At 41.4% G+C, this 16,367-nt stretch overlaps 1 protein-coding gene across 13 annotated transcripts in view; it reads left to right on the top strand.

Moving 5' to 3' along the window:
• Positions 1-16,367, top strand: part of UNC80 (unc-80 subunit of NALCN channel complex) — a 131,606-nt gene that overhangs the window by 32,813 nt on the left and 82,426 nt on the right. For 7 of the 13 annotated variants that reach the window (XM_075756050.1, XM_075756057.1, XM_075756051.1 and 4 more), the window contains exons 15-22: positions 1,464-1,611; positions 3,008-3,156; positions 4,875-5,041; positions 5,762-5,863; positions 7,205-7,419; positions 7,951-8,057; positions 8,558-8,717; positions 13,394-13,566. In XM_075756050.1, coding sequence (XP_075612165.1) covers positions 1,464-1,611; positions 3,008-3,156; positions 4,875-5,041; positions 5,762-5,863; positions 7,205-7,419; positions 7,951-8,057; positions 8,558-8,717; positions 13,394-13,566 — 1,221 coding nt within the window. The remainder of the gene's footprint in view (positions 1-1,463; positions 1,612-3,007; positions 3,157-4,874; positions 5,042-5,761; positions 5,864-7,204; positions 7,420-7,950; positions 8,058-8,557; positions 8,718-13,393; positions 13,567-16,367) is intronic. The other 6 variants (XM_075756060.1, XM_075756058.1, XM_075756053.1 and 3 more) reach the window with 3 other exon arrangements.

The following is a 16,367-nucleotide window of genomic DNA, read 5'->3' as shown; positions in this document are numbered from 1 at the left end:
AGGCATGGTAGCATGCTGCAAGGAAGTAGAAGACTCAGCCCTGTTGAAAGACAGGGTGGATGGTCACTGTTGATGCCTTACAATTTTGGTTCTGCCCAAGCTCAAGCAGTGGAAAGTGCCCAAGATGTAGCCCCGACATGTGACTTCATCCAGAAAAGTTTGACTCCCTGAGATCAGTCCAGTGCCCTGTCAAATGGGAGCCTTTCAAAGGCTTTCTCCAGCACATGCCTCCTCCTTGCCTTCTGTGCTTGCAGCAGGGAGGCTTTCTGATGACTGTAATGAGAATTTACACTGCACGGTGTGGGTGCAAGCCAGGTGCTTCTCCATGGCTTTGGTTAGCCTGAGCCATGCCAACAGAGCTGTAATTTGGTTCTGGGATCTAAGCTAGATGGCTCAGAGATGGATTGGCTGCCTCTGTATCATGCAGTGTTCTTCTGTTAAGCTAAGACTCCTGGGTACTGAGGAGACTGCAGCAGTAACGTTAGTTCTGGACACAACGGGACAAGATGGAGTAAGAGAGTTCCAGTGGTAACAGTAGAAAGGTTCTGCACAGAGCACTGGTTGAATATATACCACATCCATCAAAATGTCAGTTAGGCTTTTATGTTGTATTGGAGCTCAGCAGCAAAACATTTAGGCCTATCCATAACTTTAAGCATAAATGGGTCTCTTGGAGTCAAGGCTCTTATCAGATTCATTGAATTGAGGTCTTTATGGGAAGAGATTTTCCTACACGTCTAAGTCTGCTACATTTTCTGTGCATTTGTCTGGCCAAACTGCTTTGCATGCACCATTTGTGTTGACTGCATGGACAATCACATGTCTGAGTTACTGGAAAGTTAAGCACCCTATTGTAGGTAGCAGACTTCATGTTTCCCATAGAGCTGATAGGTCAGATTCTCTAACTCCAGCCTGCATGGGGTCCTAGTAGGATGGATACTTTTGTGATAAGAAGTTGACAATTAATAGATGTTCAATAAAAATTTAATGTTTTGCATGATATAAATTGGTCACTGGGTACAGGTGCATCAGATGAGTTGGGTCTGAGCCAGAGGCTGAAACTCAGATGCCTGAAGAAAGAACCTGTTTCACCAAGGCAATAAGCCTTGACTGAGGTGGTGCATTCCTACTTCGTTCATATTCAGTGAGATTTTACCTTGGGTTTGGAGAGAGGAGAAGAAGCCTTGAGACATGGCTGGCAGTGCCTTCACTACCACCCCAAACAGTGGCACCCCTGCTGGTGCCTTGTTGGTGCCTTCAGCACTGTCTCCTTATGCTGAACTTATTGTTTGCTTCAGAGGTGAACCTGTCCTCTGTTACAGGACACGAACCTTCTGGCTCCTAGGGGAGGTTACTTTAGACAGCACAGCACTGGCTAAGCAAGAGCGAAAAATACCCTGCTCCTATTAGCAAAACTCAGACATGTGCTTTGATGTGATGTGATTTGATGGATATCATTGCAGGCTCAGAACTGCCTCACAAAGCTGTACAAACTGGATAAGATGCAGTTCCGGCAGACCATGAGAGATTATGTGAACAGGGATTCTCTCAATAATGTGGTGGATTTCCTGCATGCTTTACTGGGATTCTGCATGGAGCCAGTCACTGACAGTAAGTATAGCTGGCATCAGAAACTCTCACTTGAATATTCCTAAACTGTACCATCAGAAAGAAGTCATGCCTTTTTTTTTTTTTCCTTTAAAAGATTAAAAAATAGTGAATTACTATCCTCAAAATACACAGACCCTATCCTCAGTTGGTGTGGGTCAGGGGAGTTGAGTCTCTTCTGATTTGACCACCCAGTGATCTCACCTAGTGATCTTGCATCACCCAGTGAACCTGAAATTGAAGGCCTTTCTTTTGATTCATCCTACTGGTAGTTTGTGGCTCTTCAAAGAAAATATTTTCATTCAACTATGCCTCAGGCAGGAAGTTTTCTGCTTCATGACATGACCAGGCACTGGAATGGCCTGTTTAATCCAGGGTTTATTCTGAATGGAGGTATAATTGAGCACTGAAACCCTCTGTGGTGCCTCAGATGAGCCAGTAAATAGCAAGAACAGATTGAATAAACAAGAACATGAACACACAGATGCACATGCCTGCAGTTAGAATCATGTGTTTGCATGTGTGTGTCTATGCATAGGTATATATGTTTTCTTTTTTTTCTTTTTTTTTTGAGTTAGGAGAATTATTCCAGGTGCTATTAGAATGACCAAACATTTATGCTTAGTCCCTGCATGTAACAACAGTTAACAAGGATTGTTCAGAGTAGGAATAGCTGCTCTGAAGCACTCTGGGAGTTTGACTAGTCTATTAGCCTACCTCTGATCTCAGGCATTTCAGAGAAAACATAAAAAAATATTATATAGCAGACTTCTGTAAAGAAGATGCCCATAGGAAGTTTCCCCAAGTATTCATCAATTATTGAGTAGCTCATGCTTTGAAGCATGGCAGCTCATGCAGCTTTTGAAAGGCTTTTCTCTCGCCTAATGAAACTGGGATGTTTCTTGTTATTCATATAAATGTGTAATTCTTTTTTGACTTTTTCTGAAAGCTTAGTTTCCTTGCAAGAACAAGTGCACCTTGCAAGAACAGCGCTCCTGTAGTTCAGAAGATTTTCTTTTCATGAGTGTTGTCACTTTTGAGCTTAATCAAATATCTCTTCTCCTTTAGAACAGTAAATAAAAAAGCTGGAGGTATTGTTCAAATTTTATGCCTTATTCTGTACGTCTCTAATTGAGAGACATGGGTACAAGGAAGCCAGACTGGTCCTGATCTTTTCAATGCTTTTTTCATACTACAGCTATTTCTGGGAAGATTTCTTCCTTCTCATTTATTTTACCCTTCTCTTTTTTTATGGGGTGGGATTGCAAGAACCAAGCATAGGATATTATGTGGGGACTTACCCTTGTTTCATATATCTGAATCCTTTTACATGTGTCTTTAAGCCATGTTCTTTAAACTGTTCCTAACAAGGGGGCTTGCTTGTACTTGAATTTGACAGACAAGGCTGGATTTGGGAATAACTTCACCACAGTGGACAACAAGTCTACAGCCCAGAGTGTAGAAGGTATTATTGTGAGTGCCATGTTCAAGTCGTTGATCACTCGCTGTGCTTCCACTACACATGAGCTGCACAGCCCAGAAAACCTGGTAAGCACTTGATTTTATGTAGCAAAGTTACTTTTTTCACTTGAGTGTCACCATTGAAACTTTACAGTGAAGAATTAATTCAGTTTAGCCAAATCCCATGAGCACAGCAAGCTGTGCAGTCACAGTTGAAACATTATATAAATGTGATCCCCTCCTTTCCTGCCTGCCTTGGAACCTGGAGACTTAGCCAGGATAAAAGTTGTGCACTCTGAATTGCATTTTCATCTCTGTTCAAGGAGCTTTTGTGGGATTTTTTTTGTTTGGTTGATTGGTTGGGGTTTTTTCCCCAAATGGATTAGTAGCATAGTTCAGGGAGCAAGAGATTAATGAACAAGACCACAGCCAGCATAAATCAAGTTTCAGCAAAGTTAAAGCCAGTTTACTTGGTTAAGAACGTGGCCCATCCATGGCAGAGTATGTGAGTTACTGAACAGCAATTTGGTAGGTCTTCCCAAGGTTTAGACAAACATTCAATTTACCAAACACCTGGAGGAAAGTAAGGTGCTGCTGGTTGCTGCCTATGTGTTATGTCCCCACAGCAGTCAGCAGAATGGATGACATGAGCTCTCTTCTTCCAAATTGGTGCAGAATCTAGCAGCTAATCTCAAACCACCTCCTTTATTATCAGGAATTAGGATTTTTCATGGAAGTAACCAAGAAACACTCTTGTACTCCATCCTTACAGCAGAGCTGTAGAGGCACTGAAGTCCAGCTAAAGGGACAGTAGTCCTCTGTGAGGGGAAGGGAGAGAGAGAAGGAAAACACAGTAACATCTTAAACCAGCAGAGTAGTCTGCCTGTGTCCACATCCTCTGGTTCTTATGGATATTCCTCCTTTGGAATGTTTCTCAGCGGAGAGTAAGTGGTGGGATGCAGAAGAACATGTGCCATTATTGGACCTAGATTAGATCACCAAGTGTAAATTTTCCTTATAAATTGTATGTCTTTCTGGACCCCATTTCAGCTAGTGTGTAAGGTGAAAGTTATCTTTAAGCATAGCACCATTAAGTGTGTCTATATGGAAAACATAATACACAGAGTACAGATGAGGATTTCCTGTTGCTGTACCACTCTTTAAAGTCAATCTTGTGTTCAACATCTTATGAAAAAGAGCCTTAATCAATATACAGATCCAATTATTTGTTTGTTTGGGGTTTTTTAGTTGAAAGCTAGCTGTGCAGTTCCTAGCTGGGAATTTTCAGGAAGGTTCACCGATCAAAAATCACGTCTTGTAAAACTGTTCCCTCCATACCCTTGCCCTCAGATATAGAGGTGATTTGTCACATCACGGATGTGTATGAATGTTCAGAACTAAAAAGAGCCTCGAGTGTAGGAGGAGGTTGGGGAATGAATGAGTCATTCTTCTCTCTTCCCATGATATAAAGCTGTAAAATAATTAAGAAAAATTCCAAGGCACCCACTGGTTTTGAAACAAAACATGTAATTCTTTGCATTTTACACACACACACACACACACACGCCCTTTAACGTTTTCATGCCTTTTAAGATTATGGGCTAGGTGAATGAGATAAAACAGGCTTTAAGTCATCTTTGCAGCTCCTTCATCTTGCAACTGTTTTAGCCTCTGATATGTCTACATCTGCTTTAGCCCATTGCAGAGCATGTTCCATAACAGTAATGCTCCTCATTGTCTGCTTCTTCTGAGTGCACTAAATGGAGTTTCCAGCTCTTTCAGTTTCATGATGTCTTGCTACTCAGGGCTTGTACTGCGATATCCGACAGCTGGTCCAGTTTATCAAGGAGGCTCATGGGAATGTCTTTCGGAGAGTGGCACTCAGTGCCCTCTTAGACAGCGCTGAAAAGTTAATACCAGGAAAAAAACCAGAGGAAACAGAGCAAGAGCCAAAACCTTCTGGGAGCAAAAGGTGGGTGTCTGGGAGGGAGAAGGCAAACGACTGACTTGCCTATGGCTGTATGACTATATGCACTGAACACAAATGTAGAAAGACCAACGGCTTGTGTGTTTTATCTTGATAGTATATGTCAGTTCCTGATGTACAGAATTGTACTGTGGCAGCAGTCTCCTTTAAAATGTAATGAACTGAGACAGTAATATATTTGCAGCAAAAAGTGCTAACCTTCTCACACAAGAGGTCTAAGAGAATAGTGCAGTGGAAACACTGAGAGGAAGAAAGGTTAAGAGAAGGAAGAAGCATAGTGTTATTCCCAGAAGACCATGTGGACATAGCTTTTAATGTGCATCACATCCTTGGTGTTGTTTATCTGACAGGTAAACCTTGGTATGCAAAACAAGTCCCAGAGGAAATCTAATCCTGAAATGCTTCAGAAAGAAATTTTCTCTTGGTGCTTTGATGCTTCTGGTGCTTTGAGGCTTGTCATATTAAAATGTTGGGAAGAAGGATTAAGAAAGTTTAAAAACTCCTGAAAACCTTGGCTTTGTTTCTATGAGCTGATGCCTTATTCATCAATGATATATATTGAAGCAGTAAGTTGGTAAAGAGAGGGTACATTTCTAAAGCTGTTTTGTTGCTCAACAGTGCTGGTTTCCCTGTCATGTAGCTATGTGATGACCATGAGATGGGCCATCCATTCGGTTTAGCTGATGATTTGTATTGTCTGTATAGATCCGAGGCGGGAAGTGTCATCATTGACAAAGGCCAGGCATCAGCTGCCCCTGATGAATGTCGTAGCTACATCTCAAGCCGCCCAATGCAAACTCCAGAACAGTAAGTAAATATTGAATTGTTTCATGCGTTATTGCCAGCAGCTTCCTTCTGGGATTAGTACAAACGGGCAGGACAGCAAGGACTTATCGCTTTGGATGGTAGAACAGATGCGTTGAGTGTCTGTTCAGGAGCTGCTGATAACATCCAGGTAATGCTTATTTTCAATGCTGCCAGCTGGACCCACCCTTTTTTTGATGGGGAACCACCAGAGATTTTCAAATTACAGTACAGTAGATTTGTCAATATCGCATACCATCATAGCCATGAAGAGAGAGTTAACTCCTCAGAGATGTCATCACAGCTGTTTTCCATGCTTTGTTTGTACTTCTGGGGGATGATTCTATTAATTTTCAACTTCTAAGTTGTTGCTAAAGGTCATTAATCCTTTTCTGCCTCCCAAGAGCCAGACCATTCCTGACCTATCTTGGGCATGTAGTCTCCGAAGATTGTTGCATTTCCCTTATCCAGCACAGGTGCGCTACCAGTTTTCTTAATGAGCGAATCAACCTGCTGTTAGGCATTGCACATTTGAAGTCTCTCTTGTCCAAAGAATTCTGCCATTTAATTTTGAAATAAATTTAATGTATGCTCTTAAGAATTTTAGAAAATTTTATAAATGGCCACTGGTCCCTACGTAACTTTGGACAAGTCATTTAACTTCTCTGTGCATCAGAATACCCATCTGTCTTGTTAAAGTGCTTTGAGATGCACTGTATGAAGACGTTGCTTGCACAAGGGCCCAGAGCTCCATATTATGTATTCTCCTGCATTAACTGAGCTTGCAAAGTCACTGTTGCTGAGACTGCAAGGATAACACAAAGCCCTTTACTGCTCTGCAGAATTGCAGCAAGCTTTTCTGCTCTGAGCCCTGCCACAGCCGTGGGAGATCTCAAGAGTACAGCAAAATACGCTGTCCCCATTCCAATACGTTAATGAGAAGTGTGACTCCACCAGGTTCACAAATGGCTACCACGATGTCCAGAAGCTCTCCAGTACACATGCTTGTAGAAAGCACCAGTGTAGTCTTATTAATATGGGTCATTTTGACCTAAAGAGGATGATGTATTTTTCCACATGTAGAAACTAAAAATTGGAATGACCTGTTCGGTGGACAAGCTCCTCAGGGTAGAAAAGACGGTTATTTTGTGTCTTGCACAATATTGAGCATCTTGTCAAGCTTGATTATGTCCCACTGAGAAGAGTATGTTTGGAATTCAAAATGAAACAACCTCAGAGAACAGAGAGGTCAGGAGAGGGTTGTGGGAGAGAGATCTCATTCCCCTGAGCATCCATCCAGCTTCACTGAAATACAGTTCACACTCTGCATCCCTTTTCTTCCAGTGATGAGCAAATCCAAGGGGCTGTTCTGGGACGCAAGGACTTCTGGCGAAAGATGTTCAAGTCACAGAGTGCAGCGAGTGATACCAGTAGTCAGTCTGAGCAGGACACATCTGAGTGCACCACTGCTCACTCTGGGACCACCACAGACAGGCGCTCCCGCTCCCGTTCCCGACGAATCTCCCTTCGAAAGAAACTCAAACTTCCCATAGGTAAATGTATGTCTCTTCCTATTCTATATACATATTGCATGTGCAGAGAAACAGAGATAGATATATCCGTCTTAAATATTGCAACACAGTTCCTTATCGTCTGAGTATATTGTATATTCTCCCAAGGGAAGCTGGGAAATGCTGCTGTCTGCATTTTACAGATGGGGAACTGAGGCAAAGGGAAACGTAAGCAATTTGCCAAAGGTAACAGAGGATGTCTGCAGCAAAATAGAATATTGAATCTGTGTCTCCAAACTAATAGGCTAGTATCTTAATCTCACAGGCGTTGTTCCTTTCTGTAGAAGAGAAATATTCCAAATAGTGTTTGATAGACAAAGAATATATCCTTTGCAAGTCCCAAGACACGGCCTTGCAGGGTAGTTAATGCATGTAACATGAAAAGATTGCCTTCCCCTTTCCTCTCATTTTCCCATATGCTGGCATGGCCACTTCGGAGTAATATGCTGCAATTGCTAATAAATAGATTCTGCTTGGAAGCATTTTCAGAATTGTCCTGAGTGGCTTATTCTGCAACAGGGAACTGGCTGAAGCGCTCCTCCCTCTCTGGCCTGGCTGACGGGGTGGAAGATCTCCTAGATATCAGCTCTGTTGACCGTTTGTCTTTCATCAGGCAGAGCTCCAAGGTAAATGTGTCAGGCGGGACTGCAGAGAGCTTGGAAGGAAAGGATCTGGATGGTTTTAGCTGTCCAGTGTAACATTCTACTCAATATAGACACTGCAGCCAAAAGACTTGGTCACAGAAGTCTTCAGAGTACTGGGGGAATTCAATACTGGACTTTTGTGGCTCACAGTGAAGACTAGATTAAACCTACACTGTACTTGTCAGTCTGCCTTGGTTCACTGAGAGAGAAATGCAGGCTCTGTCAACACACTTAAACTTTTAATTGTTGGTCACACTTCTTCCTTCTTTGTGCCTCTACAGCCTCTTGCAAAAGATGAATCCTTTAAGCAGAAATCTTAAAAGATGAGGTGCTTCAGCATATGTAAATCTGTGCAGACGTACTTGTGTTGCTATGGTGATCCACTGTGTTACAGCCCTTCTGTAGGTGCTTTATATCTAAGCAAGGGAGACCAGGAGACAGTAGTATGGCACAGCCTGACCCAGCCCTCTGTCTTTGCACAGGTGAAGTTTACCAGCGCAGTGAAGCTGTCAGAAGGAGGGGGGCCAGGAGGTGGCCTGGACAACGGGCGAGATGAAGAGGAGAATTTCTTCAAGCGTCTTGGTAAATGGCGCACCTGCCGAAGACACCCATCCAAGCTTCATCACACAGAAGAAAAAGATGGTTAGAAATCAGGGTTCTCGTCTCTTTTTTTCTTTCTTTTTATCTTTTTTTTCTTTTAATCTCTTTCTTTCTGTATTTTACCCCTTTCCCGTTTTTCCTGCTTTCTCCATAGTTTTTGTATCCATTCTAGCCTTCTCCAACTTTTTAGTCTTTGTGACTGTTTTCTTTCCCTTCCTTCTTTCTTTTGTTTTAATTAAAAAAACCATCTAGACAAGTCAATTTTAAAAAAATCAAGACTATCCAAATAAATTACACAAATACAACGTTTGGGCTTTTTAAATCAAATTGAATTTGATCAACACACTTGAAAAATTAATGCTTGCTTCAAAGCACTTACTCAGTTCAAAATTAGGTGTGTAAATCTTTCATTGCCTAATATAACAATGGGTGTTCCATCAGTTTTTTGTTGTTATTTTTTTTCCTATTCGTGACCATTTGACAGTTTTAGCAAAGATCAGCACTGATGAAATGGAAAACCCTGCACAAACCTTGTTATAATTATCTCTTTTCTTCTGTGTTTGCATGTCTAGTGTCTGCATACCATTTGTTAGGGATGCTGTCCCTTTTTCTTAGCACACAACATAACACCACCACTACTTTTCCTTTCCACAAAAGTATAATTAATTGCAATGCATTTTCAAAATCACCAATGTTTGAAAAGTGCCTTTATGAATAATACAAGGTCATGATATATTCTGTTTTAAAATGTCATGCAGTCATTCACATGCTTATGTCCTCAGCTCAGAGCTTATCCTTGTCAGGGAGACAACCTTTTATCTTGAAGTTCTGTTACTGTTTTTTCAAGAAAACCCAACCCAACTCCCAAAAACACACAAAAAGGAGTAGATTTTCTTTTTCACCATGATTTCTGTAGCTCTACAGTATGTTACATTCTCTAACATTACGGTTTTTATTTTCTGACATTACACTTTGACACTGCATTGTGTGTGTTTCATCATCATTTGTCCCAGACCTACAGTGTAATGCATGCAAGGCATTGTTCAGGCAAGTGATACTAGCAAAGTCTGAGCGTATCTTGCCGGTGTAAACTGGTCATCCTTCTACCACTGCAGAAACACTGGTGGTGGTTTTCAACTAGCACCTCGGTGAAAAGTATAATTCCCTTAGGACAGTGCATCAGCCTAGCAGCTTGTTGTAGCCTAGTAGCTGAAGGTGAGTACCCCCACAATGGAAGGAACTGCATGGTTTTCTTCATCCACTACTTTGTGCTGAAGTAGGTGTGAAATACTTCCACCATATTTTTTCCCAGCTCTTACTGGGAACAAACAACTGAGGGACAATGAGATCTTTATAGACTGCCACAGCTGTTTCTACAGTGCTCACATGAGATGTCCTTCATACTTTCTTGCAGGAATTTTTTTTTCATCTTGCTAATGCTGATTTTATGCCACTGTGAGTTTGCTTCTGCCTAGAGTGCGCATATTCTTGATTTAATGGCATAGATTTAGTCTTGGCCCTGTGAGCACATCTTATGTCTATACAAAACTCAGATGACACATTAGTATTGCTTTTTTGAACTTTGGAAGTGTTGCCTACTGTGAGTAACATCAGAATTTCTGTAATTAATGAAGAGAACTTGAAACGTCTTTTACATGCCCGTGAGAGATGTACATGACACACACTTGGTCTTGACACATATCTGCATTAGAAATACCATAATAAAAGTGATGCAATGGGTTAAAGACAGACACCCTTGCATGTTATTATGAGGAACAGTTAAATTGCCCAGTGATGTTGATGGGGAGGGTTGAGCTGTTGCTTGATAACTAACTGAAGCAAAGGGAGGGTGTTTAAAGTTTCTAAGGCAAAGTGTGACAGTTAAGAATTTGTATCACCATGTCCACAAAGATCTGTGGTATGCAATGAAAGTGGCATACCCTTAGCAAAAATATTAGAGTAGTTGTACATGCCTATGTGTGTATGTACTTCTGTGTGCATAGTGAAATCAATGTGAGGCCTTTTCAGGGTGGGACAGTTTATAACATAGTAGAACAGCAACATGATAGAGGGCCTTCAAATTTCCAGTGCTTCTGTATCTTCCATAAAGATCAGTAGGTTTTATGTGCTTATGGAGAAGAGAATAAAAGCCTGTTGAAGGTGGATGGGCATACTTTAAATCTCTCAAGGTCTGACCCTAAAGCATTGCTTTGGAACCTATTTCTGCCTTCCCATTCTTGTCATTAATGATGCTATGCCATTACTTTGCTCGTGCTTTTTCCATGTGGTGTTTCCTCTTGTGTTTTTGGGTTTTTTAACGTAGTAGACCAAATTGAAAAGAAAATGGAGAGAGGAGAAATACATTACAGTAAAACAATAATAATAAAATGTAGAATGATTTGTCACATCATTTATGAATTGTAATCTTCATTGTGATATATCATCTAGATCGCTGCAAATTCTGTGTTGGATATGTATGTAAGCATACGTATGTGTGTGTGTATCTGTATGTGTGCATATGTATACACATAAATATATGCACATTCATGCATAACAAAATGTTTATTTTGATGATCTTTTAACCTATACTAAGAGCACAGCATATATACAGAAGTGTGTTATGGTATGTTTACATGAGACCCTTAACGTTCCTTCGGGCACTTACTGAAGATATTGAGAGTGACCATAGAAGTTGCCAGGATGTTCAAGGCATACAGCACAGGCAAACTACAGCACGTGCTTGCTCCAAGGGGTGATCTCGTATTCACACAGGAAGCAACTGTGGGGCTGGAGCTTGGATATCCAGTGTCCACCTACGTTAGGAAATGGTCTCTGCTTACTGAGCATGATTATGTGCAGGGCTGAATCACGTTAACATTAAGCCAGTGAGGGCTCCCCTGCATACAACATAGCTACTCCAGGATGGGCGTAGTAGAGGACAGTCATCAGCTGCCTTTGAAGGATTCTGTTGCAAAGCTTCAACAAAGTGCAAGGCTGGGACTGTAAAGGGCTGTAGTGATTGACTGTAGGTAGTACCACTGACTCCAGACAGACAAAGCCTCTCCTAGATCTTTATAATGGGGGTTAGGGAGATGCCTTAGGCATGCCTTTCTGTATCAAAAAGTCAAGTTTCTGCTCTTTATCTCGTACAGGCACAGCCCTAACAGGGCTGAATAGGAAACATTTGTTTGTACATCAAATGAGTTAGTGTTACAACAGGCATAGCAGGAAGGCTCAGATAGCATGCTACAGGCTATAAGGAGGAGTTGGAAGAAAAGGGTATTTGTGCCTGCTCATTTATGTAAGTTTTCTACCTGTTCTTTCTACTTTGTTTGTTTGTTTGTTCCATTTTGATGAAATATTTCCTAACTTAGGAACATTTTGTTTACTGGAAAACTATGTACAGTTTCACTAGAGAGAGAAAAGCCAGAGATGTTGTAAAGAAGTCTCTTGAAATTTGATATACTTCTGTCTTCAGGGGAAAAGTGAAGATCTACATTGTCATTTTCTGTTGTGACTATTGTTTGTGGTACATAAGTGCTTTCCACGTAATTCTGGGGAGTGCAATCTCAAATGGACTTTGAGTTTTCAGCTATTCTTCTTTCCTGAGGAAGGAGAAGTCACAAAGTCCTGTAGAGCTGACATTTTGCCTCTTGTCTTTCAAATCTGTATTTAAAGTCAATCTATCTTGAATTCTCCACTCAGTGTTCTCTTCTTCAGTGCTTTATCCTTCAGTATTCTGTAACCTTTTGTACTTTCACATGTAAGCAGGGAGAGTATTATGGGTAAAGACAAAAAGCCCAAGAGCTGACTGTTCTTGTTTTCACCAGCCACCTTAGTCTTGAAACTACTTTCCTGATTTCTCATCTGTATCTTTGTACCACTCTCTCAAGTCTCGGTACTGACTGCGTAATGGTCTTCTGCACTAAGTAGTGTTCATTCCTATCAGCAATGGGATTAGTTGATTTATCATGTGAACTTTATACATGGAGTTTAAAATTGTGCTTGAAAGAAGCACTGGAGGGGGTGCTAGTTTAATTTTCAAAAGGAACTCTTATCAGGGAGCTTTTCCTAAGCACTCCCAAAGACTGCAAGACACTTCAAGGGAGAGAGGCCAGAATGATGATAATACCTAGGAGCTGAGTCCAGTCTCACTTTGGTTGTTCTGGTAATTGCAGAAGATGTTTGCCTAAAGAAAGGACAATACTTGATTTCCACATAGAACATTTCCAATATTTGCTGCTGATTTTTCTGTCCTGGTAGATGATATATTACTAAATTGATACATGAGGAATAAGGTTTATGCGTACTCCGCTTTAAGGTCAACTTAGAGGCAATAGAGAAGTAAGATAAGATTATTCAGGAAAAAGACAGTAAGCATGATGGTCTGTGTTAAAGAGGTGGGGAGGAAGGGCCATATTCTGGTTCACCTGTGTTGGAGTAGATCCTGGGCTTCCACACTGAGTATGGTGGAATTGTTTTTGGCAGACAGCAGTACAACCAAGACCAGAATCTGGCTTGCTCTACACCTGTTTCACGGAAGTCATGAATATTGTACAAACGCCCCTGTTATCTTCAAGGTAGCGCATCAAGGTGAGGAAGAGATTTAGACCAAGACTGTACTCATCAGGGGTTTTGTACTTTTTTTATTGGTGAGAGACTGTGTTCCCTTCTTCCTACCCTTCCCTGCATCCCCTCTGTACTCTCTACCTCTTTAGGTTGCCATAGCTTTGATGATCACTTGACCTCCAACCAAGAAGGAGGAAAATCCAAGAACGTTGTGAACCTGGGAGCAATCCGCCAAGGCATGAAGCGCTTTCAGTTTCTCCTGAACTGCTGTGAACCAGGCACTATCCCCGATGCCTCCATTTTGGCAGCAGCCCTAGATCTTGTAAGTCATTCATTGGTGTATTTTTACCTGCTGAGTGAGAGCATGTGCATACGTGGTGGTCTGTTGTCATTCACTAATGCTGTTCATGCCCGCACAGAAAGCAGGTAAAGCATCACAGCAATGTCAACTAGTGGTTCTGTTATTAGGTGGAGTTTTAGCATCTGTGAGTGCATGAGTATGCAGACAAAATGGATCTTTTTTTTATTACATGGCTCCCCATAACTAGATTATTGCCAGCGCAAAGCTTTTATTGTTGGACTTCAAATTTTGCTCACAGCCATTCTGCTTCTGCTCCTAGTGTCAATAATAATGTACAGAATAAGGATTGAAGACTGGATAACTAGCTGGAGAGGCATAGTAATTCGACTCAGGAGTTCTGACAGAGTTATAAATACACTAGGCAACACTGAACTATTAGTCACCAGAGCCAATCAGTGGAAAAAACTTCAAATGTCAGAGTGCGCATGCTTTTAAATGCAGATATTGGTAATTTGTAGATCCAGATCACAGAAGTGACCCAATTCAGTCCCTCCTTCCTGACACTGAGTGTCTCTTCTGTATCTCCTTCCTGACACTGAGTGTGTCTTCTCTATCTCCCTCCTTCCTTTCCTTGCAGCTGCTGGTTTTTTAACCGTGCCTTCCATTTCTAAAGCAGTGGCCTTCAGCCTGTAGTTCATGGAGCAGCTGGGCTCTGTGAGGTGCTTATGTGACAAGCACAAGAGTGCAGCAGAGACAGCTATGAAAAGCCAGCCAATTATTAGTAACTTCTCTGCACAGTGCTCTTCTACTTCCTTCCATAAGCGTTTGGGTGTCCGCAAACTTAAAAAGATTGAAAGCCACTGCTCTCGGAGCATTCACATCCTCTCTATCCCTTTGTCTTCCCACTCCTCACCACTCGCCTCTGTGACTGTCATGCCATTTGTGCTCATATTCAGTTTTTTTGCTTGCTGCTGGAGATGCCAGGCTCATGATGGTCTCTCCCATGCTGCTGGTGCTGTGCCCTGAGCTGTGCTGCCTTGTCTGCTCCATAGTTCTAGAGATGATACACTCTGTGCACCATGCCTTCATATGGTCGTCTTAACCTTGCACCCTTAGGCTGCAGATTCAAGCAAGTCTGCATTAATATTGGCACAAAGTTGCTGTTGCTATCAGTTCACATCTAGCTCTACTGTTTGGGCTGGTCCACGTTAATCTTCCAGTAGGCAGGTGTTTCCTTCACTAGTTCCCACTCTTCCTCTTGGAGGTTGTTGACTCTCTGGCTGGAAGCTATGGAAGCAGTGGCTGATAGGGAAGCCTGTCTCATACTCTCACAGTCAGAAGTGGTTCCTACCAGTCAGAGTTGCAGTGAGCTCAGAAGGTGGCTTAGGGAGATAGTCACTACTGCAGTGTGTGCTGTACAAAGACAACTTCATTCTTTCAGGCTGCCAAGCTGCCACCCCATTGCAAATTCAAAAATAAGACAGGGAATGTAAGGCGTGTGGGCAGGGAGGAGCTCATTGCTGTCCAGTATGTCATTAAGATCCTTCTGGGGATGTGCTACTCTGTAAATCAGACGATAAAACAGGGATTGGCAATTATGTCCCTATTGCCTATAAATGTCTGTCTTGGTTTTTAAATTTGCCAAATACCTAAGCCACAGACCAACTTACTCTGTCCCCATGTATGAAGTCAACTGAAAACTACCAGTCAGACTGAACTGTTTGAAGATGTCTGTTCTGACTTCCAGAGCTGGCTTTTACAAAATAGATTTTGACTCTTGTTTCCTTTCCGCTGAATGATGCAGAAGGCTTTGGTATCAGAATTTCTGGAAGGTCTGCAGCTAAAGATGAAAGAAGCCTTGTTCTAATTACAGGCTTGGGAGACTCCTTACAAGTACCTGCTCAGCTGGCATTTTGTCTACAAAGTATTGGAGATACATGAAAGTTAAGAAGTCACATGCTCTGCAGGTTTCAAAAGATGACAGCTTGTCATCTCACTGTATTGCTTAATGGCAATGTACGCTGTTATGGAAATTTCCCACATTTTATGTCAGTAGAACACACCCAACAGAAAGCATTCTGGTTTTTTAACTTCTGTTTTCAGGTTTTTGAAGTAATAGTTTGAATCAGGTTTGATGCAAATTAAAAGCTTCTTAAGTAACTTTATGCAGCCTAGTTGCTATGGCAACCTTTAAGAAATGAAAGGCAAACAGCTCCAGTTTCAGTTCTTTCATAAACTTTTTCAGCATGCTTTTTCATGCAGATTTTCAAAATTCCATTCTCAAACCAACTTCAAGATCTTTGATCAGCCTGGGTGTTTATACAGGTTTGCCACAATGATTTAAAGAAATTAGAACAATGAAACAAAGGCTGCATCCTTATGGAGGTAATGATTTATTTACATATTAAATTGAGTGTTGCCTTAGATATAGAAACTACATAGTTAACATATTTTCCTAGAAGCAGCATCCACCCTTGACTGAATTTTATAAAACTACAATCAATATATGGCTTTGCAAACATTCAGTGACAATTGATGATATGTTGCAGGCAGTTTCATCCTTATGTTACCAGATTAAATCCAGACTTGGCAATAATGAAATTGATTTTCTTTCCATTTTTAAGAAACTTTGGAAGTTAAAAGGCAAGTAATATGATATTTCAGTCTGTGGTCACGTTTCTGCAGAGGGTTCCAATTAACCACTGTCTAGCATTGTATAAAGGTGTTACCTAAAGTATCTTTATTAGACAAGTGTAAATGACTCAGGTAGGGAAATACAAGCTTTCCTTTGACCAGTGTAGCAATGTGTGACACCTATCACC

This window comes from Balearica regulorum, chromosome 6 (assembly GCF_011004875.1).
Source record: "Balearica regulorum gibbericeps isolate bBalReg1 chromosome 6, bBalReg1.pri, whole genome shotgun sequence".
Classification (NCBI taxonomy): domain Eukaryota; kingdom Metazoa; phylum Chordata; class Aves; order Gruiformes; family Gruidae; genus Balearica; species Balearica regulorum.
The sequence above is the reverse complement of the archived record's forward strand: the minus strand, read 5'-3'. Positions and strand labels throughout refer to the sequence as shown.